At 42.4% G+C, this 24,647-nt stretch overlaps 1 protein-coding gene across 1 annotated transcript in view; it reads right to left on the bottom strand.

Moving 5' to 3' along the window:
* Positions 1-24,647, bottom strand: part of LOC126278200 (uncharacterized) — a 483,044-nt gene that overhangs the window by 302,884 nt on the left and 155,513 nt on the right. The window contains exon 3 of the mRNA XM_049978165.1: positions 4,942-5,078. Within this exon, the coding sequence (XP_049834122.1) occupies positions 4,942-5,078 (137 nt within the window). The remainder of the gene's footprint in view (positions 1-4,941; positions 5,079-24,647) is intronic.

The raw sequence follows: 24,647 nt of genomic DNA, 5'->3' as shown, positions 1-24,647 counted from the left end.
CTCTTAGAAAGCTTAATGCTTTGTTCTGTGTGAAATGCAATTTTCTACACTTTATTGTTTACAGACGTTACTATGTGCACATTTCACTAAACTATATCTCTTCGAAACGGAGATGTCCTTTTTTATTGGAATTAAAGATGATGCAGCTTCTTCAGTAACAGAAACGAGTTGTTTATTGGCAACTTTTGCACTTCACAAATTGTTGGTTTTAAACTTGCGTTGAATTGTGGCTGTGAACTTCGACATCGCTATGATTTTCTCCCTGCTGCTTGGACAGATCAGTTTAACTGGATTTGTAAGTGAATCTATTGAGATCTCCAGAGGGATATGCTGTGGCCCAAGAGATTAACATTTTATTGTGCAACATGTTACACAGTGAAAGTCAGTAGAGCACAATGTCAGATCCATGATCGATCGTCTCCTGTTTACATTAAGTATCATTGTAGGAGAGCCATCGTTTGGAATTATGAAGTTGAAATTTTCTGTAAGTCAAATGTGTGCGCCAACCCCGACACAGGGTAGCGCCTGAAGCTGGGCAATAATTTTATCTATTGGAAAGTTGCTTATTTTATTCATAGGAGATTTATAGACTGTGACAATGGTAAATGTATGGAGGTATAATAAGGTAAGTTATCATGACGTCACAAACTTGAAGTCGACGTGTGCCATGTTGATTGCCTCAAACATTAACCTTGCACTTTTATAGGTGTACTAATCATACTAATTATAGAGTAAACTGTAAAGGAAATACATTCCATTTGTAAATAGACTCGTTGAAGTGATATTTTCTTTTATATACAGGAACTGTGGTTGGGCTGTTACTTCCACTGTAGCAGCTTTATTTCTTTGATTTTTAGATTTCCTATCATTTCATATCGAAAAGTTCTGGCGATGAACGCTGTTAGAAGAAAAGACTGGAAACCGACAAAACATAGCAAAATATGTTCTAAGTATTTTCACGAACAGAACGTAGGCCGAACATCATTTTTGCCACTCCGTACTAAGGAAAACAATAGATTACGACATCAGCCTTTTCAAAACATATATTTCTCTTCTTGGTTATTCGAAACGTGTCGCAAAAAGAAAATGACATTAACCAGGCCAAATAGGTCATCTTACTGGATCAACTATGCATTTAAGATCAGAAAAAATCAGAAAATGTATTCCTGACACTGTGTTATTTACCAAAGTACTGTAAGACATGCTGTTTAAAACAAGATAGAAATTAAGAATACGAAGCAACTGTTAACAGTAGTCTGCTAATGTTTTGGGGCATCAAAAGTGGCAACGTCGGCTTTAAAGCATCGTACAGCGTACGTCTGCAACGCTATCTCTCCTTATTACACCTCCGTGGGTAAACGCGACCAGTAAATAATATTATCTAACAGAAACTAGATGTGAAGCGAATTACCTCTGACTGGAGTAACATCAGTGGACTGTTGCTACATATTTAGTGAAAGGAAGGGTGTTACTGAAAGGGAACTTTACAGCAAGGTGTAATATTAACTTAATAATTAATAGAAGACATCGATGGATGTAAAAATTGGGTGATGCAAAGATCTGGGTTTACATGTTTTTCATACAAAGAGATTGCTACATTCTTATAAATACTCCAGTTTATAATCACCTAGGTTTGGGCACTACTTGACCGTACTTTATTTCCGAGTGTTATGGTACAAAAGGTGCATCATATTTTAATCCCAGTACCTACACAGCTATATTTTCGTTAACTAATCTGATGGTACTGTTTTCCTGTAAGAAAGTTTTCTAGTATATAATTACATAGTGTCACAGGGAATAATAACTTCGAAGTATTAATAAACTATAACATCCCTAATATATCAATTGAAGACATGAAGTCTGTAAATGAGTTCGCAATCATTTTATTTTTGGCACTTTTATTCAGTTGCTACACGAATCGGTACACGCCACCTTTCTGTGCGTAGTTTTGTTGCCGCCGTCTAGTGAAACCGCAGCGGTGTTTACGACAATACTGGTATTTACCATCCCTTGGGAGCAACAACACAATAAAGAATATTAAAGCAGACTCTATTAGAGATTTTTATTTTCACAAGTCCATCTTGATCACACAGATATATTTATACTTTATTACCAGTTTTGGCTTACCGCTATCTTCAGATCTGTTGTAAATATAAAAATTGAGTAAGCGACCAGGTTCAATTAGTTAAGTCTAAATCTATAAAGTATTAATGACGCATGAATTGTTGTTTTTATTGTTGTGGTGGTGGTCTTCAGTCCTGAGACTGGTTTGATGCAGCTCTCCACGCTACTCTATCCTGTGCAAGCTTCTTCATCTCCCAGTACCCACTGCAACCTACATCCTTCTGAATCTGCTTAGTGTATTCATCTCTTGGTCTCTCTCTACCATATTTACCCTCCACGCTGCCCTCCAATACTAAATTGTTGATCCCTTGATGCCTCAGAACATGTCCTACCAACCGATCCCTTCTTCTGGTAAAGTTGTGCCACAAACTTCTCTTCTCCCCAATCCTATTCAATACTTCCTCATTAGTTATGTGATCTACCCATGAAATTTTCAGCATTCTTCTGTAGCACCACATTTCTAAAGCTTCTATTCTCTTCTTGTCCAAACCATTTATCGTCCATGTTTCACTCCATACGAATACTTTCAGAAAAGACTTCCTGTCACTTAAATCTATACTCGATGTTAACAAATTTCTCTTCTTTAGAAACGCTTTCCTTGCCATTGCCAGTCTACATTTTATATCCTCTCTACTTCGACCATCGTCAGTTATTTTGCCCCCAAATAGCAAAACTCCTTTACTACATTAAGTGTCTCATTTCCTAATCTAATTCCCTCAGCATCACCCGACTTAATTCAATTACATTCCATTATCCTCGTTTTGCTTTTGTTGATGTGTATCTTATATCCTGCTTTCAAGACACTGTCCATTCCGTTCAACTGCTCTTCCAAGTCCTTTGCTGTCTCTGACAGAATTACAATGTCATCGGCGAAGCTCAAAGTTTTTATTTCTTCTCCATGGATTTTAATACCTACTCCGAATTTATCTTTTGTTTCCTTTACTGCTTGCTCAACATACAGATTGAATAACATCGAGGAGAGTCTACAACCCTGTCTTACTCCCTTCCCAACAACTGCTTCCCTTTCATGTCCCTCGACTCTTATAACTGCCATCTGGTTTCTGTACAAATTATAAATAGCCTTTCGCTCCCTGTATTTTACCCCTGCCACCTTTAGAATTTGAAAAAGAGTATTCCAGTCAACATTGTCAAAAACTTTCTCTAAGCCTACAAATGCTAGAAACGTAGGTTTGCCTTTCCTTAATCTTTCTTCTAAGATAGGTCGTAAGTTCAGTATTGCCTCACGTGTTCCAGTACTTCTACATAATCCAAACTGATATTCCCCGAGGTCGGCTTCTACTAGTTTTTCCATTCGTCTGTAAAGAATTCGTGTCAGTATTTTGCAGCTGTGGCTTATTAAACTGATTGTTCGGTAATTTTCACATCTGTCAACACCTGCTTTCTTTGGGATGCATGAATTGTAAAACTATAAAATATTTATAGCCATGCATAGCAGCCATACATACTGTTAAAATATTCTGATAAAAATCATCGTCAAGTTAAACATATGAGTACATGGCACATGCTGATAATACTCAGATTGTTCCAGGTACTTATATAAGGACCTATTGCCAGCAGAAGGCACTTTACTAGAGTACATAGTAGACCAGTGTCGCCAATATAAAGATTAAAATGCAGTATTCACTCTCTTTAGTTAAAATTTTTCTTTGGCTAAATGAGCATCTGACATTAAAAACATATGCTGATATACTATATGTGAAATTTCATATATAGTATATCAGCATATGTCTTTAATGTCAGACGCTCATTTAGCCAAAGAAAAATTTTCGCTAAAGACAGTGAATACTGCATTTTTATCTTTATATTGGCGACACTGATTTACTATATACTCTAGCTAAAGTGCCCTCCACTGGCAGTATGTTCTTGTATAAATACCTGACGCAATCTGAGCATTATCAACACGTACCATGTACTCACATAATTTTTTATCAGAATGTATGGGTGCTATACATGGCTATAACTATTTTATGTTTTCATATTTCATGCATCATTAATACTGTATAGATTTAGTCTTAAGTAATTGAATCTGGTCGCTTACACAGTTTTTATAATTACAACAGATCTGAAGCTGTCGGTAAGCCGAAACCGGTAATAAAGTGTAATGAAATCTGTGTGATCAAGACAGACTTGTGAAAATAAAAATCTCTAATAGAGTCTGCTTTAATATTCTTTATTGTGTTGTTGCTCCCAAGGGATGGTAAATACCGGTATTGTCATAAACACCGCTGCGGTTTCACTAGACGGCGGCACCAAAACTACGCACAGAAAAGTGGCGTGTACCGATTCGTGTAGCAACTGAAGTTCCAATGCGTAACACGCACGGTGGCGCAGTTGTATAGGACACGACTAAGGACAACCATGTCAGAACCTGTAGACTAAACATGTGCTCTGTATTTTGCTCCAAATTAGCTCACAGGTGCAGACGGCAAACCAGAGAACAGATTTCCAAAGCGGGATGCTATCGTTGTGTCTTTTTGGGCAGCAGTGACTTCAGTGAACTGTAAGCATGTGCTCCTCTACTCTTCTACTGTCGGCGTGTAACGCGTCTTAAGCGGTGCCCATATTTCGCTCTTGTAATGTGGTTTAAAAGCCTTGAGAGATGCTGTATCCATTGGTATGTATCTATTTTCTATACGTATTGTAATTTTCATGCAGTCATCTTCTGAAGCCCTGGAGTCACTTATGAGTTACCCCGTACAGTAGCCAAAGGACACGCCAATGGGGCATAGCAGACACCCAACGCACTTCACAGACTTTAGCTTGAGACTTGACAAAACTGAATGAGTAGGGCGTTACCTGCACGAGGTCACCCAGGTCGCCACCGCTGGCGGTGAAGGTGAGCCTGCAGACGAAAGGCAGGCGGTCCTCCCGAGGCCGGTGCAGCTCCAACTCGTACGTCCGGCCCAGGTCGCCGTAGTAGGTGCGGTTGCACGCTGCAACAGGCACGGACGCAGCGGTGCTTAGTACTCGTCTCTACGTCTTCCGTCGCCATACAACGTACTACATCATCAACTGTGGCATGTCATTCATATTTCTTTGTTTTTACCACTACAAAGTTTATGTGCTGCTGTTCCGTAACGCATCATCCCATCCTTTAGGGAGCGCTATCCATCCGTCTCTAACGACCGCGTCACCGACTGAATGTTAAACCTTGATTCTCCTTCCTCTGTCTTCAGGTATCTGAGGGGGAAGTGAAGGCAATTGAAAAGGAAGCGGAATTAAGTTAAAATGAGATGGGAGATACCGTAGTGCGAGATAATTGTATAGAAAACTGCAAGTGCTAACTTGCGACGAGGCTTCTAGAGTTGATGACATTTCGGCAGACTTGATGTGATTTTAAGGAGAGTCAGCCATGACTAAGCTATTCCACCTGGTGAAGGAGATATACAAGTCAGAGGAAATACTCTCAGACTACAAGAAGAATGAAATAATTTCAGTTCCAAAGGAGACAAGAGCTGACAAGTGTGAATATTACTAAACCATAAGCTTAATATATCATAGTTGCAATATTCTGACGCAATTTGTGTATAGCGGAATGGAAAAACTGCTAGATGCTGACCCCGGAGAAGATCACTTGGAGTTCCAGAGAAATGAAAGAACACGCGGCATAATATTGATCATGCGACTTACTTTCGACGATAGGCTGAAAAAAGCCAAATCTGCTTTTATACCATTTATACATTTTGAGAAAGCTTTTGACAACATTGACTGGAATAAACTCATTTGAGTCTAAAGGTTGCACGGATAAAATGCAGGAATTTGGCAAAGGAATTAAAGTGCAATCAAGCATAAATAAGAACACTGGGATGATACTGTAATTCTGTCGCAGACGAAAAATGACTTGAATGGACAGTTGAACGGAATGGATAGTGTCTTGAAAAGAGGTTATAAGAGGAACATCAGCAAAACTTAAACCAAGGTGATGGAATGTAGTCACATTAAATCAGTCAGTGCTGAGGGAATTAAATCAGGAAATGAGGAGGTAAGAGTATCAGTAAAGAGGATATCAAATGCGAACTGCCGATATAGAGTATAAATTTATATGTTAGGCAGTCTTTACTGAAAGTATTTACCTGGGGTATAGTCTTGCATGGAAGTGAAACGAGGCACTAAAGAGATCAGACAGGGAAGAAGCTGGAAACTTTTAATATGTAGTGCTACAGAAGAATGCTGAAGATCAGATGGGTAGGTAGAACAACTAATTCGGGGGTAGTGAATCAAACTGGAGGAAAAAATAAATTTACGGAAGACTTCACTAAAAGGAGGGATCGGCTGATAGCAAACATCCTGAGGCATCAATGACCCGTCAATTTTGGGAAGTGTAAAAGTTGTCAAAGGAGAGCAAGGTTGACCGTAGATTACAACAGTTATGCAGAGACTAAGAAGCTTTCACAGGATGAACTAGTGTGGAGAGCGGTGCCAAGCCAGTCATCAGACTGATGACACGACAAGGACGAGAACCGAAAAAGGTATTAGTTTGGTTTTTAAGGAACGTCTAAGGAGCGAAAATTATACCTTGAGCTGAAAAAGGTTTCAAGAATGGTACTTGCCATCTGATTAGTAGATTTTACCCTATTGAGGAGAAACAAAAGTACAATAGCATGAAATAATCTCTTCGGAAACATGAGCAATGGAAATAAAAGTAAAGTTTATGACTATTATAACTACAATAGTATAATGGTGCTGCTATTTTGATACCCGAACTTTGACGTAATCCTCTGATCACGAGAAAGTAAGTTAGAGAGCTGATGTCGGCTTTCGGATACAATGCCAGTTTGGCCTTTTCAGTCATTGTCTATGACTCTTTACAATAATTAATGCAGCAAGATAGTGATGTTCTTGTTGTCCAATTGCGTTCTTAATCGGTAACGGTACAAAGCAATAGCTAGAAGGAAGAAAGATCAGCATTTAACGTTGCGCCGACGAAGAGGCCAAAGAGAGGGACCACAAGTGCAAACTGAGGAAAATTAAGAAAGCACCGCAGTTTTACCTTACGTTATTTAATGAAATCACGGGAAACCAGATTCTGGGTTACAGTAAGCCTTCCAGCGTCTTACCACTGCACCACCTTAATCGGTTCAGTGGTTGTGCCTGGTGCAAGGAAGAATCTGTTACACGTAGACACACGATAGGGTGTGCTTCACTGAGTATTGTAACATGGTGAATCATTGAATACTCCTGGAGGTAAGAGTTCTCGAATGAACAATGCACGTGAGGTCCTAGCTCTTAAACGGATTGTGATTCATAACGGTGCCCGCTGCATGGATACGGTGGTCGCCTTCTCGAAAATGCACTTCTTAATTGTGTGTGATGTGTTCAGAACCATGTTTATCACTTTCTGCAACTAATGACAGGTTATGAAAGATGGAATGTTACTGATTACATAACTTACAGACATGTATTTAATGTATGACTATATATATATATATATATATATATATATATATATATATATATATATATATATATATATGTGTGTGTGTGTGTGTGTTTGGAGCTGGCGGGCGCTCAACGCCGATAATATTAGCAATCTTACAAATGTGACACGAATGTGGATAAAATTTCGAAAAGCTTTTTCAGATAGTGATGAGTAAACCTACACTCACTTATTCACTCTCCCTGACTCCTGTTGACCCATACTCCTTAAGGCAACGGTGAAAGGCTGAGATGATTTACCTGGGATTAAAACATGAGCAAAATGCCAGAGGATCAAAAATAACGGGGCAGGGAAGTGTGACTAGCTGACCACTTATAAAAAATAAATTGAGAGAGCCAGTCACCTGGTTAACATATTAAGAACATGTTCCTCAAACATTTTGGAACAAGTTGGATGTATCAGAAAACCTTAAAACTCTCGCCACGTTCGTTTGAACGTCACCAAAAGTAGGGGGCAGACCTGTCGGCAAATTTGGCCGCTGTCCCCTGGTCCAAAAATAGAACGCAGCGTCAGAAAATGTGGCCCTCACTGATCTCTACACCGCGAGCATCACGCTTTGGAGGATCCTCTCGCCAGAATAGGAAGCCATGCGTGATGTGAGTGTGGCCTACGCGAAGACCAGTAAGGAGGGCCTCATCCCGCCTGGGTGGCTGCAGGGAGGTACGGCACGGCTGCGTTGAGCGTTTACTAGACGCACTTTACTATACGTCACTTCCAATCACTCTTCCTCCCACCGACACATGGCTATGTTCCTCAACAGAGAGGCGATAGCAGGGGATGGTATACTGAAATAACTGAATATGTTCACTCGTGTCCTTGGTTGCTACATCTACCCTTTCGTTTCTCCCAATACCCACGTTCCCTGACACCAAGCAAACAGATACCTCTTTCCTTAGCCTTTGTAGTCGGAGGAAGGTGTCCTGGATTTTCTGGACTACTTTATCCACTGGGTACAAAATTTGTAGGAAGTGAAGTACATTCAGAGAATCGGAACAAACAAGGAATTTAGCTGCTGCAACAAATCTCACCTTCTTCAGTGTCCGCAAGATTGCGTATAGTTCCACGTCGAATACGGAAAACTTGTGAGGCAATCGGAACCTAACACGATCAGAGAAAATAATAGGGTAACCGAAAGAGTCCTCCTTTTTAGATCCATCCCTAAATAGAGTTACAGTGTTACTGTGCTCAGTTAATGTCAGAAAACAGTGTGTTAAAAAAAAAAAAAAACAAGTGCAGGAGTACAACCTCTCGTATACTGTGCTACTCTGTGATGCCCGGAGAGCCAAACAAATGGACGGAGTCAAGTTTTCCAATACGTAGAATTTTTCAGTTGCACAAGGATATCGGCAAGCAATTACTATTATGGTAGAATATGAGGATATTGTGCTGGATCATGTGTGAGAAGATTTGTCAATAAGCACAAGTCAACTTAGCAGTAGGTTGTATGTAAGTTAACGCCCACTGCTTGGCTGTCAGGGAGGAACCATCCAAAAGAGAATAAATCATGTTCATGAATGGGATTAGGTGCATACATAAATTTTGTTGTCTTTCTGTTGTCCTCCCGTTATCCAGTTTAGGTTCCACGTGGCAGAGATTATCCCTTACTAATACTATGAGGTCCGTTTTTCAGATTTATGCTGTGTTTACAATAGTACTTTATGAAGTACTGATGGACTAGCAAAACTGAAAAATTTTAACTCTATGGTGATGGTCTGAGATATAAAGAAGTCGTGGAATATATATTTTCAATCAGCCTGAGTACCGTGAAATATTTATTAGCTGTTGATAACTGCCGTATAAAACTGTTTGAAGTCTTTAACATTCCACGTGTGGAGTGTAGGATAGTGCCGTGAGACGTTAAAGTGTTTGGCTTTAGTGAAGTTGAGACGCTTCGAGACTTCTCATTTACTTGTCAGTTAAATAATTGCTTAAGGAAATCTGCAGCCACGTGCATGCAAGATTTAACTGCACTGTTGTGTCCTCGTTTGTTTAATTAGACTCAAATTATATTCTCTGTTTCGCTGTACGATCACCATCCATCAGTTTCATTGCTGTAATTGGAAAATAAATGTCTGATGCACTTTGTTCAGTTAACGTTGATGTTATATATTAAAATTAATGGTTCTGCGTTACAATTCTTATTTCAATTTGTAAATTTGCCGACAGCTGTAGATCTAGTTGGCCAAGAGCTTGCAATCGAAGTCGTGTACATGCTGTTGTGATTCAGAACCTCAATGGGCTTTCGCGGTCTGTCAGTTAACATAAACATTTTTCTGAGTAATGTGCCCCGTCATATTGCACGGTAACGGTCACTGAATAAAGCCGACTTTTCGGTCACGCTCTCAGTGGGATTCCTATGCATCTGCTACCGCAACAAAGACCAATATTACGAGGCGACATATCGAAAAAACCTTTATGTTAACCTGTAAGAGGCAACCAGAGAGGAACAGTACATTGTCTTTGTCACAACGTCCAGAACGAGGGCTCCCTGATACTGTTTTGGATGAAGTTGGCAGAAGCCAGTCGACTTCGAGCACGGAGTGTTTTGTCCTCGGCCATCACCAATACTGGCCATCTAAAAATATAGTTACAGTTGTGCAACAGCTACACTCCTGGAAATTGAAATAAGAACACCGTGAATTCATTGTCCCAGGAAGGGGAAACTTTATTGACACATTCCTGGGGTCAGATACATCACATGATCACACTGACAGAACTACAGGCACATACACACAGGCAACAGAGCATGCACAATGTCGGCACTAGTACAGTGTACATCCACCTTTCGCAGCAATGCAGGCTGCTATTCTCCCATGGAGACGATCGTAGAGATGCTGCATGTAGTCCTGTGGAACGGCTTGCCATGCCATTTCCACCTGGCGCCTCAGTTGGACCAGCGTTCGTGCTGGACGTGCAGACCGCGTGAGACGACGCTTCATCCAGTCCCAAACATGCTCAATGGGGGACAGATCCGGAGATCTTGCTGGCCAGGGTAGTTGACTTACACCTTCTAGAGGCACGTTGGGTGGCACGGGATACATGCGGACGTGCATTGTCCTGTTGGAACAGCAAGTTCCCTTGCCGGTCTAGGAATGGTAGAACGATGGGTTCGATGACGGTTTGGATGTACCGTGCACTATTCAGTGTCCCCTCGACGATCACCAGAGGTGTACGGCCAGTGTAGAAGATCGCTCCCCACACCATGATGCCGGGTGTTGGCCCTGTGTGCCTCGGTCGTATGCAGTCCTGATTGTGGCGCTCACCTGCACGGCGCCAAACACACATACGACCATCATTGGCACCAAGGCAGAAGCGACTCTCATCGCTGAAGACGACACGTCTCGATTCGTCCCTCCATTCACGCCTGTCGCGACACCACTGGAGGCGGGCTGCACGATGTTGGGGCGTGAGCGGAAGACGGCCTAACGGTGTGCGGGACCGTAGCCCAGCTTCATGGAGACGTTTGCGAATGGTCCTCGCCGATACCCCAGGAGCAACAGTGTCCCTAATTTGCTGGGAAGTGGCGGTTCGGTCCCCTACGGCACTGCGTAGGATCCTACGGTCTTGGCGTGCATCCGTGCGTCGCTGCGGTCCGGTCCCAGGTCGACGGGCACTTGCACCTTCCGCCGACCACTGGCGACAACATCGATGTACTGTGGAGACCTCACGCCCCACGTCTTGAGCAATTCGGCGGTACGTCCACCCGGCCTCCCGCATGCCCACTATACGCCCTCGCTCAAAGTCTGTCAACTGCACATACAGTTCACGTCCACGCTGTCGCGGCATGCTACCAGTGTTAAAGACTGCGATGGAGCTCCGTATGCCAAGGCAAACTGGCTGACACTGACGGCGGCGGTGCACAAATGCCGCGCAGCTAGCGCCATTCGACGGCCAACACCGCGGTTCCTGGTGTGTCCGCTGTACCGTGCGTGTGATCATTGCTTGTTCAGCCCTCTCGCAGTGTCCGGAGCAAGTATGGTGGGTCTGACACACCGGTGTCTATGTATTATTTTTTCCATTTCCAGGAGTGTATTACGAAGTAATCGTCATGTTGTGAGGAAACTGCTGCTTGTTACACCCTCACTCTCCCCATGGCTCTCAGTGTGTTTGTGTTGAGCTTCTGTAGCTGATTTTGGTTCTTCCTCTCTCCCTTCCTCCATCTCCCCCCCCCCCCCCCCCCCCCCGCTCCGCCCGCTGAGAGAATCGGCCAGAACCTCATGAACAAACTGTAGATGGGACTTTACACATATGAACATTTTCTACTAACTTAAGACAGATATATAAGGTGTAATTTGTTGATGGCAGTAATAAAAATATATTTTCATTTCCAGCCCTTCGTATCTTACCTCAAAGAACATGTCTTAGGATCCTATAGTAAATTTCGGAGCTTACAGAGAGAATTGCTTACAGAGAGAGTAGTCTCATCCGAATTCGTCCTATAGTCCCAAAAGCAACACCATAAAATGCTAGTATGATGATGTCAACGTTTAGGATGACTCTTCCTTTCTCTCTTAAAACTCGTCTCCATTTTATCGCATTCCGGACAATTTTTTTTCTTTCCTTTGCTCCACTACTTTCTTTTCTTCTGCATCTCCCTTCTTCCTCCATCTATATCTCTTCTTTGTTGTTTTCTTTTAACGTATATTGTGATAATCAGAATACAGTATATTCATGATCACGCTTGTTACTTTTGGGGCACTGCTCTAGCGAACTACGCCATCTTCATATCTCAGCTAAGCAGAATGAGACAGCTGTCAGCCGCAATAGGTGGTGCGCGTTGTTTCTAGTACTTATCAGTTTTTACTTTGGTGCAACTATTCGTACACATGACGTTTAGACGACAGGAGCAATGTACTGAGAGGTGGAAGTGGTAGAGAAGTTACGTGACGAAGTAAGGCTTCAGTGTTTCAGGGAAAAGTGATGCAGTTGGCTCTAGAACTGATCTGTTAAATAATTTTGTACTTTGATGGCGTTTGATAGTTCTGTTATTCGTAAAAGAATGATTAAAAAATATAATATTAATGGTTCCACATGCATTAAATGAATTGTAAATGCATGATAGTACATTGTCCTTTGACCGATTTTAATATTGTCAATGAAGTCGTCCAGAGTAATATGCAGATTTTAATTACTTATATTCTACTATTTGTTGCACTTACAGCAAGATCCTTCGTAAGACGGTATTATTAGTAACTGCACTCTCCATGAATCTGGAATAAATCAAAATTTATCCGAAAATCTTTTTATTCAGACGTCCTTATACAGGCTCTACATTCTCACAGAAGTGACTAAGACTTTTCATTGAAATTTGGAACTAACACAAATTTCACTAAGCCCTGAACAGATTACATTCGAAGTGAAGTTAAACATAGTAAAGACAATTTAGAACTAATATGAAGGGTGTTAGAGTTATAAGTGCACATATTTCTATTGATGACTGAGAACAGTGTACTGAGAAACATCAGATCGGTATTAACTTCATTCTCAGACTAATAATTACAGATATTACGAGTAGTTGTTTCTCGATTGATTTTTACCTCCATTTCTGTTTACTTTACCCTGGGAAGTAAGTCAGGCATTGATGTGTGGACACGTGGAAGTAAAACTGGTAGTCTACACTCACAGGAGTAGACAACTTCGCAGTGCAGTTACGACCATGGAGAAAAATTTCAGGCGGTAAATTATGTAATATGTTTGCGGGAAGACTGTAACACGCAGAGGAAAAAACAACTACCATAATGAGGTGGTAGATATTAAGGTGCCAACGATCACAATATCTATGGCTATAGCTCTAACAGCCTGTATGACTGTTAGGAAATATGGGACCACCGTGAAAGAGAGACTCTACGTAATAGTTTTTGGATGTATTATTTTCGAGAAGGGTTGATGGCATGATTCTCGTGTAATAATATCTACTACTAAACAGCAGGGAAGGTCAAGTATTTGACCCACTTACATTGGAACCTACAGTTTTGGAAATTTGTGATAAGTTCCTAAGAGGCCTATCTGCTAAGATAATCGGTTCCTAGGCTTACACACTACGTAATTTAACTTAAACTAACTTACGCTAAGGACAACACACATACACACACTCATGCCCGAGGGAGGACTCGAACCTCCGACTGGGGCAGCCGCATGAACCGAGGCAAGGCGCCACAGACGGCACGGCTACCCCGCCTGCGAACCTACAGTCTCACGCAGCGAAATAGAGAACGCAGTACATCTGAAGAACTATAAATTCCCGGGTCTAGACAGTATATCCGGTGAGGTGATAAAATAAATGGGGCAGGAAGGTGTTGATGTGCTTCACTCAGTGTGTACAAGAATATGGGAAACTGGGGAATGGCCAGAAGACTGGTCGAAGTCCCCCTGCATTCCACTTCAGAAGAAAGAGTCAATCTAATACTGTTACAACTACCGAACCATTGCTTTCATATCCCACGCAAGCAAAATTTTGCTCTCCATCCTGAACCAGCGTTTGAAGCCTTAGATTCAGCCCAACGAATTCACAGAACAAGTAACTTTTGTTGAAGGAAAATTAGCTCGTGGACAGATACTCAACATACAACAAATAATCGATAAGTCGCGAGAGTTGTGTCCCTGTCTTAATCAACTATCTTTGCTATAGGAAAGCCTTTGACTGTGTTATTTTGGAGAATTACTGGAAGGAGCTTGCACAGTTCAGTGTTCCCCAACATTTGGCAGCACGGATCAGAAGTCTATACAATAATCACCTCGCAGCTGTGAAAACACGTGCTGGCACGTCTGACTTATTCAGTGTACCAAAAGGTTTCAGACAGATTGTCTTATATCCCCGTAACACTACACCATCTATTCAGAACACGTCATTAGAAACGCTCTTGATGGTTGGACTAATGGCATCTCAATTGGTGGTAGAACAATTAATAACCTCCGATTTGCTGGGGAGACCGTGCTTTTAGCCAGCTGCGAAGATGAACTTGCTGAGTTGCGAACAAAAACAAAGGACATTGTCCTGTCATATGGATTGGACCTCAATTTCAGGTAAATGCAAACTCATGATAGTTGCTCGAGAAGAACAGGTTCAACTCATAGGTCGATTAAAGGAACTGGAAGTCGTGCATTCTTTTATCTATGCCAGATCAACCATCTGTGACACGGGAACCTGTGAATATGAGATAAGAAGACATATCATGCTAGGACCAGTGGCTATGAAGAAGCTCACCAAGATTTAACAGAGCAGAGCAGTAGCGAACACCACAAAGGTCCGGTTTGTTGAAATGATCGTTTTTTCCGTCTTAGTCTATGCTTGCGAGACATGGACCCTTGAAGCAGGGCCGCCCGGAGCGGCCGAGCGGTTGTAGGCGCTACAATCTGGAACCGCACGACCGCTACAGTCGCAGGTTCGAACCCTGCCTCGGGCATGGATATGTGTGATGTCCTTAGGTTAGTTAGGTTTAATTAGTTCTAAGTTCTAGGGGACGGATAATCTCAACAGTTACGTCCCATAGTGCTCAGAGCAATTTGAACCATTTTTGAAAGCAAAGACAAACAGTACATTGATGCATTTGAGCAATAGTGCTGGCGCAGGATGCTGTGTATAAAATGCACTGAAAGAGAACAAATGTGTACGTTACTGAGCAGCTCAGTACCTTGACGCACCTTTCTTCTCGTGTCAACCAAAAAATTCTCCAGTTATTTGTCCATATTGTGAGAACAGATGGAGAAAAGCTTGAGAAAATAATCATGGAAGGGAAGATCGAGGACAAGAGAGCGAGAGGAAGAGCAGCGAGCAGTTGGACTGATCAAATAAAATCTTGGGTCTACCTCCTAAGCAGCTTCTAAGAGAAGCTGGAAAATGTCCGCGATGGAGACGCTTGGGCATGGGGCCATGGCGCTCAGAGATGAGCACGACTTGTGGTGGTGACCAATATTGTGGATACATCTAATTTTGTGAACCTTTATACCAGTGATGGCTACAGAATGACTTGCGAGCAGCACGCAGCCCTTACGTCTATCTGGTGTGGCTCTCATTGACTTGACAATGCTGTATTCCCATTGAGTGTGTTTAACTTTCATAACAAATTAAGTCATCGGATAGACTTCCAGACTGAAGCAATGGCTCATTCATATGTCGACGAAAATGACCGAAACATCTTCTTAAGAAATGTAAAAACGGAAGATTATTTATATAAAATGTCATACTTCGGTGAAAAATTGAATGACAGGTTTAATGATTAGACAACACTTGAACTTTCATTGACATTTCGGAAAAGTCCTTCTGCTGCTGATGTAAGGGGCTGATGTTCCGTTACACATCCAATCATAAAAAAATTCTGCAGCTGTCGAACTAGAGCTACTGGAACTACGAAAGGACGTAGGATTAAAGATCTGAAATAAGGTTCAGAACCCATCAACTAAGAGTGTGGTAAGAGGTTGAAATAAATTTTTGGGACCACTTATTTGTATGAATCACGTAGTCAGAAACGTATTAGCTAACTCCAAATATCGATCTGAGCTATGTCATATACAATTAAGTGAACTATTCTCAGCTGTTACTAATCGGATTTCAAACCGCTCCCAGCAAAACTGAACCCTCTAACATGCACGTAACAGAATAACTTCTTATTTCAGGTTGTTTACAGGAAATTTTGTTAAATGATCTCAGTTTAAAAAAAAATGTTTTCGAGTTAATGATGTAAAAAGTTTCTTCATTAACTCTCAAGCAGGCGTGCTGGCTTATATAGTACTCCAAATGCAAATGAATTTTTTTTTGCGAGTTTAGGTTCTCTGCTGTGTCTGAGCAAACAGCTATTCCTTCATTATTGCTTCGGGTGATAACGTGCTGATAAGTTGTGTCAACTGGCAAACACCTGTCGTGCGACTTTGCGAAGTTTAAAAGTGAACGTGTCACGTTAGATGTGCAACATACATAACGAGGACGGTTATCTATGTAAAAGTTCTCCCGTTTAGTTTTTCTATTTTCATTAATATAACTACCGTCTTGGGTCTGGTTTTGTATTCAGGTGGTCTGTAAAGTACAAAAGACGTTTTTCTTGATCAGGTCTCATTAAAACTTCACAACTGGCAAGCTTAATGAGCCATTATATACGAATTCTGATGATGAAATAGAGCATTCAAATGATAATGATGACAGTTCTCATGAATAAGATAAATCCATAGACAACGCAGGAATACGATCCTGAAGAAGACTGTAGTGAGTAAACGGAAGAAAATCTACATTGTGAAAAAAGTGTGACAGCATTTTTGTTTATTATAATAAGGTTAGAAATAGTGAATTCTAACAAAATATACCATTAATTTAAATAATAACACAAAACTGATTTATCACGTAAAGTTAGGAGACTTTTATATGTTATGCATCTCTATACACAATTCTACTATAAGCACGCCACCTGTAGCAAAGACTCCATTGAAGTGATCTGTGGTAGACTGGTATGGAGCACAAAGTACATCGCGCATTCGCAAAGACAATGCTCGCGTCCTCCATTACTGATGCGTAAAACTTCAATACGTCCATGTAATTGGTGGAAGTCACTGACACAAAATACCCGAAAAGACATCACAGCTGTCAGATTTGGCAGACATTGTGAGTATGATGTCTATCCGAAGCCATAAACTACTGCGATGAGACAATACGGAGTGAATCTTTGGTCTAAGTGTTCTTGCATACCTGTACACTAGTGCCACGGCGCGTATTAAGAATCGAAAATTGGAAAGATGCTCTATGCATTGACATGTGTAATTTTTCTGTATTTATGGTAGTTTTATCACTGTCATTTTCTGAAACCTGGAGGTAATTATATATAACCCTGTACTAAAATCCGTTGGGGAGCAGCCGGATACAGGAATGTAGAGCGGTGTGGATGTCTACTGACTCGCATAAACTGTGGAGTGGTTCCTGTGAAGCGTAAGACCTGAGCGCTGGGCGACACCTGACCGCTACCACCGAAGCGAGGTGTGATTCCCCTGGCGTTGCGGCAACCCTTCTGTCACTATTGTGTTGTAGGACGCCGTCCCGCCGGCGCGGCCCACTGACCTTTGCGCGCCCAGCCGCGCGTGCTGTCGTCTGCTCCACACGCTCGCCCTGGCACCCGCTGACCCGTGACCCGCCACGCGACGCTATTTTAAGGTTTCTGCTCACCTGGAAGAGGGCCAGTTTATACGTAAATTCTGCAGCTCAACGAGTTTCCGATGGGCTACGCCCCTATGAACTCGTGGAACGATTTTGCTTTTTTCTTTGCAAGGCATTACTTTTTATTTTTTATCAGTTTTAATGCACCACTAAGTGCGACGCGATTGAAAATAAAGCAACACCTCACTTTGACCAGAACCATGTAAAAGGGCCACTGAGGACGTTCGCTGCCGCGTTGAAACGAGGCACACTGTTGTACACTGATGGTGAGGATGCGTGGAGATGTGGTTTTCGAGGCAAAATGTGGATTCTGCACTTCAAGATAGTGTATAAATCCTGCTGACAAATTTAGAGAGAATAAAGTGTGGACGATACAATTTCGTCTAACTCAGCAGAAAAAGCAAATCAAAATACCCGTTTCTCTAAAATTCACTTGTTATTGGAGTAGGTTATCTTTAATACCTTATCTACAAATTATGCTCTACAACACCATAAGTATGCTGCAACAATTTCGATTCTCTTCGTGTAATTTTTACAAAAGAAATCTGTTGTAGGAGAATATAGTATGTGAACGCATTTTAACCCTAGGATGCCCAAGCCCCTTTTTTTCTAACTTGGATGCCTAAGGTGGGGTGTGGGGGGGGGGGGGGGGGGGGGGTTCGGCGAGACCACAGGTATTAAATAAGTTTACTGACGAAAAATTACAACTTTCAAAATGGTTTATGTACTCTAACTAAGGCATCGGTTTATAAATGTCGTTAATTGTTATAGATGTTGGATTGAATGAATAAAAAATTGACATATTACAATACAAATTACAGATGTCTTCATATACAATAGACTACTCTGAGTCCTCATCTTCAAGGCAAGAGACACACGTCACAATTTTTTCTTAATGTGTGTTACACACATGTTTATCACTCTCTCCACAATACTGTTTTGGTTACTTAGATTGTTGTAGTTCTGCTTCTTTGTTTTATCTTTTCTTACACAAATATGGCACTGATATTTCCCTGCAGGAGGCTGACGTGCTTCTGTTGTCCCTTCTTTGATTTTATTTTGTATGATAGTCTCCATTGATTGAACAATTTGGTTAGATAACACTCTTGGCAATTTCACTAGTTCCATCGCAGCATGCAGAAGATAAAGTTTCCGTTTGTTCTGTTTCTTTTCATTCCATCTTGGATGTTGCTGGATGAATATGGTGGTTACATGGATAGCACAAATGTCGATGAGAGAGTAAAAGACAGATAGAGGCCACCTCTTTGTTCCCCTCTTGAAGGTGTACATATCCGCCATTTGATCAATGGTAACAATTCCACCTTTAGTGGAATTATAATATGCATTTATCTTGGTTTTATTCTTCTCTCCTCCAACAGTGCCTTTATCTTGGTGCTTTGTTGACAACGTCAGTAAGTTTTTACTTGGTTTCGTTTTTGCTGTGTAGGACACCAAAGTTACTGGAGGCCTACGTGTTCGGAACTGCACTAACTCACTGCAAGTTTACGAGATAAATAACAACTGATTGACATCAACAAAGTAAACCGATTGTTATGAATATCAAGAATACAAACCAACAAGAAACTAACTTGCATTGTTGTAGAGATGAGAAATACGAAATCCTACTAAGGGAAATTTTCTATAGCATGGAAGCCTAAGAGGAGGGGGGTTGTTGGACCCATAAGCTATATTGACACTAACGTTTGATAAAATAGCCAACAAACAATAACTCAAAGGGAATGTGTAGTAGGAAAGTTACTTGGGCAAAAGCAGGGTACATAAAAAAATTGTGGTTCAACGAACCTCCCCCCCCCCCCCCCCCCTAGGCGTCTTACGGTTAAATACGGAAGGACAGCATTCAGTGTATGTTACGGAAAACAGTTACACTGTCAGAACGAGCAGAAATTTTCCTGAGGCTCGTATGTTTAAAATGTCGAAAATCATGAAGCTTCTATATACAGCATACAAGCACGACATGGATGCATGTTATTTACGGTACTAAATTTAATTTTTTCCTTATTATTAGCAACTATGTCTTTCGTCGTTTAGGTGGTGCTTAGATATCACTCATATGACAATTGCCGATAAGAGACCCAATTTAGGCTCTGTGCTGTTCAAACTAACGCTCACAGGAACCAAACGACTGGTAGTACTTTCGGTAAAGACAGAAATGTATCATAACATTGGAATCAGCCGTTATTGGTGTCACCTTGAGGAAAATGTTAAGCAAAAGAGACAGTTAGACACGTAAATAGTTAGACAGATAGATAGATATATAGACAGAGAGAGAGAGAGAGAGAGAGAATTACTATGAGAATACTGCTCTTACTTAGACTATTAATTTATCTTTACAGTATGATTGATATGAAAAGGCATATTCAGTGATAAAAATGACTAAAGTATGGCTTTCTTTCAACCGTGACACCTGATGCAGGGAGTCACTTTTTTGTACATCACCAGGCAATACTGCAGTTTCCTTAAACAGATTTTTCGGGAGGACGACGGTTCAATCCCGCGTCCGGTCATCCTGATTTAGGTTTTCCGTGATTTCCCTAAATCGCTCCAGACAAATGCCGGAATGGTTCCTTTCAAACGGCACGGCCGACTTCCTTCTCCGTCCTTCCCTAATCCAATGAGACCGATGACCTAGCTGTTTGGTCTCTTCCCCCAAAACAACCCAACCCCTTAAACAGATTTGTGGACTTTTGGTGTCTGAGCAAGGAGTTTTGTGATGTAATCTTTGCTACAGATCTGCTTTCATGAATAAAAATACCTACTTTGTTAAAATTAATTTTCATCTGCATTTTGTTGTCCACCCAAGATCGAGATACTTGTACGTCAACACCGAAAAACCGCAACAACGTTTCTTTTCTCTTCAGTGATACTGTCTCTGCCGCTACCTTTGGTAGTATTAAAGTCTAATCGAAAAGTGGCTATGTCCAGTATATTAAGAGTTTATTTGGTGATTTATTTGCAGTCTCGTGGAGTGAGATAGCACCTGAAACATAAAAAGTCTCAGAAGAAATTTTAACATAAGATTGTATTTATATACACGTTTCTAGTTTTCCATTTTCGGTTGATTCCCCTACAAATAAACAGTCGGAAATGTTAATTAAGAACTATTTTACGTCTCTAAGAAATGACCTGATATCTATGGAAGGAGGTAAGCAGCATTATGAAGTCCCTCTATTCACGATACTTGTCACACCTTAGACGTACGCCCCGTAGCGGCCGCTGTGTTGCCTCCTCTAAGGTATGAACTGATTGATACCTTCTGAAACGTTTGGTGCCACAGGAACAGGAAAATTGTATAACTTCAAGGAAACTGACTAGACAACTGGATAATTGTGTAGTTACAAGAATGGAGTCATTCTCATGGGCAACACACGTTCACGTTGTTGAAACTCAAATTACAACCAAATCGCAGAGCGTACCACACTGTTCTCTGGTGGAAAAGATACTGGCGTACTAAGTATCTTCTCAGATAGTGAGGTCGGTTCGAGTATTGACTGTTATAAAGCAACGTATTAATGACATTTGTCACCAATCACGGTTTGTTAATAACTAATATGTTTATTATGTAATAGTACTTGTAATTGTTAGCCTGTCCCCACACTGCAGTAACCCTTTCTGAGAAATACGGCCCTCCCGCGGAAAGCATAGGAAACCGGCAGAAGTGATTCTACTGTACCAATTTTCACAAAATTCACAGCTACCCAGGCTCCTAATGTTAGGGCTGATTTCTGGAAAAAGTTTGGTGCTACTCATCTCGACTGTAGCTCTACTTCTACTTCTCCCCATATTTGCTAGTGTCTAAATACACTCCTGGAAATGGAAAAAAGAACACATTGTCACCGGTGTGTCAGACCCACCATACTTGCTCCGGACACTGCGAGAGGGCTGTACAAGCAATGATCACACGCACGGCACAGCGGACACACCAGGAACCGCGCTGTTGGCCGTCGAATGGCGCTAGCTGCGCAGCATTTGTGCACCGCCGCCGTCAGTGTCAGCCAGTTTGCCGTGGCATACGGAGCTCCATCGCAGTCTTTAACACTGGTAGTATTCCGCGACAGCGTGGACGTGAACCGTATGTGCAGTTGACGGACTTTGAGCGAGGGCGTATAGTGGGCATGCGGGAGGCCGGGTGGACGTACCGCCGAATTGCTCAAGACGTGGGGCGTGAGGTCTCCACAGTACATCGATGTTGTCGCCAGTGATCGGCGGAAGGTGCACGTGCCCGTCGACCTGGGACCGGACCGCAGCGACGCACGGATGCACGCCAAGACCGTAGGATCCTACGCAGTGCCGTAGGGGACCGCACCGCCACTTCCCAGCAAATTAGGGACACTGTTGCTCCTGGGGTATCGGCAAGGACCATTCGCAACCGTCTCCATGAAGCTGGGCTACGGTCCCGCACACCGTTAGGCCGTCTTCCGCTCACGCCCCAACATCGTGCAGCCCGCCTCCAGTGGTGTCGCGACAGGCGTGAATGGAGGGACGAATGGAGACGTGTCGTCTTCAGCGATGAGAGTCGCTTCTGCCTTGGTGCCAATGATGGTCGTATGCGTGTTTGGCGCCGTGCAGGTGAGCGCCACAATCAGGACTGCATACGACCGAGGCACACAGGGCCAACACCCGGCATCATGGTGTGGGGAGCGATCTTCTACACTGGCCGTACACCTCTGGTGATCGTCGAGGGGACACTGAATAGTGCACGGTACATCCAAACCGTCATCGAACCCATCGTTCTACCATTCCTAGACCGGCAAGGGAACTTGCTGTTCCAACAGGACAATGCACGTCCGCATGTATCCCGTGCCACCCAACGTGCTCTAGAAGGTGTAAGTCAACTACCCTGGCCAGCAAGATCTCCGGATCTGTCCCCCATTGAGCATGTTTGGGACTGGATGAAGCGTCGTCTCACGCGGCCTGCACGTCCAGCACGAACGCTGGTCCAACTGAGGCGCCAGGTGGAAATGGCATGGCAAGCCGTTCCACAGGACTACATCCAGCATCTCTACGATCGTCTCCATGGGAGAATAGCAGCCTGCATTGCTGCGAAAGGTGGATATACACTGTACTAGTGCCGACATTGTGCATGCTCTGTTGCCTGTGTCTATGTGCCTGTGGTTCTGTCAGTGTGATCATGTGATGTTTCTGACCCCAGGAATGTGTCAATAAAGTTTCCCCTTCCTGGGACAATGAATTCACGGTGTTCTTATTTCAATTTCCAGGAGTGTATATCCACCATAAAGTAGTAATCTTGCCGGCTTAGTCATAGCTCAACCGGATCTCTGAGGCACTCAAGGACCACCAGAGGGAAGCTAAAACCTGCTTAAATTGCTGTAAGCAATACACGACTTTTAACTGCTTGTTAACTGTATGGAATGAATTACCCCGCACATACGTCTAAACCACATAAATGTCTCCACTGAAGAAAGAACCACGATCAACCTTAGCTAGTGCCTCATGAGATGCAGCTGAAAGTTTGAGATTTAATTCGTGTTGCCGGAGCACAGTCTCTACCCTCCAGATTTCCCATCGTGCCTCAGGAAAGCCATATGGTTTGTACTATAGAAAAAATAGTTCTCCATGTACTTACTAGCCTAGCGCCACCGAATCTATACGAATAGAAGCAACACATCGACCGACTTGCATTTCCTTGTCTTACAGTAGCTGAATCACGCAATTACGTACTTATAGCCAATGTGGGCATTAGTTACGGCTCTCAGACATGAATATAGATGTGAGACCTGTCAAATTAGCTTGTGGCAGACAGTGCAACAGCTAAGATGTAAAGGTGTGAACTTCTTTCTGGTTGGACGATACCGCTGCCTAATTTTTTCGTGTGCCGTAATTTATTCACGAAGAAATTCCAGACGAGAGGCACAACTTTGGGCAGGTGGGCAATCCGAAACATATAAATTTACTGCCGAAGCCAGTATCAGCATAAATTATCTGATCGAAAGTATCCAGACAGTCCTTAGTAACGCGCAATTGACCACTAGATGTCCAGAGAGGTGGTCCTCAGAGACTTTGCATGTGGACCTGAGCAACAAACCTATAAGGGACATTTCAACCTTCTAAAGCTGTGCAAGTCAACTGTTGGTGATTGTGAAGCGGAAAGGCGAAGGAACAATCTGAGCTAAACCGAGACCAGGCAGATCTTACGTACTGAACGACACGGATCGTCGAGCCTTTCGGAGGGCGGTTGTGCAAAACCGCATGAAATCGGCGGAAGATATCACTAGCGAGTTCCAAAGTGCTACCTGCAGTCATCTAGAAATATTACTGTCTGTAGGGAGTTAAAAAGATTGAGTTCGAGCAACCCCTCATGAGCCACAGATCTCTGTAGTCAATGCTGAACGATGCTAGAAACGGTGTAACAGTGACGCTACTGGGGTGACTGGAATCGAGTGATCTGGAGTACACTGTGGCAGTCGATGAAAGGGTTTGGATATGGTGACTGCCTGGAGAACGTTATACGACATCTACATCAACATCTGTGTGATTACTCTGCTATTCACAATAAAGTGCCTGGCAGAGGTTATAATGAACCACCTTCAAGCTGTCTCTCTACCGTGTCACTATCGAACGGCACTCGGGAAAAACGATCACTTAAATTGTTCTGTGCGAACCCTGAGTTCTCTTATTTTATCGTGATGATCATTTCTCCCTATGTAGGTGGGTACCAACAGAATGTTTTCGCAATCGGAGGAGAAAACTGGTAATCGAAAGCTCATGAGAAGATCCCGTCGCAACGAAATACGCCTTTGTTTTAATGATTGCCACTCCAATTCACGTATCATGTCCGTGACACTGTCTCCCCTATTTCGCGATAATACAAAACGAGCTGCCCTTCTTTGTACTTTTTTGACGTCATCCGTCAGTCACATCTGATGCGGATCCCACACCGCCCAGCAATAC

The sequence above is a fragment of the Schistocerca gregaria genome, chromosome 1, assembly GCF_023897955.1.
Source record: "Schistocerca gregaria isolate iqSchGreg1 chromosome 1, iqSchGreg1.2, whole genome shotgun sequence".
NCBI classification, from domain to species: Eukaryota; Metazoa; Arthropoda; class Insecta; order Orthoptera; family Acrididae; genus Schistocerca; species Schistocerca gregaria.
The sequence above is the reverse complement of the archived record's forward strand: the minus strand, read 5'-3'. Positions and strand labels throughout refer to the sequence as shown.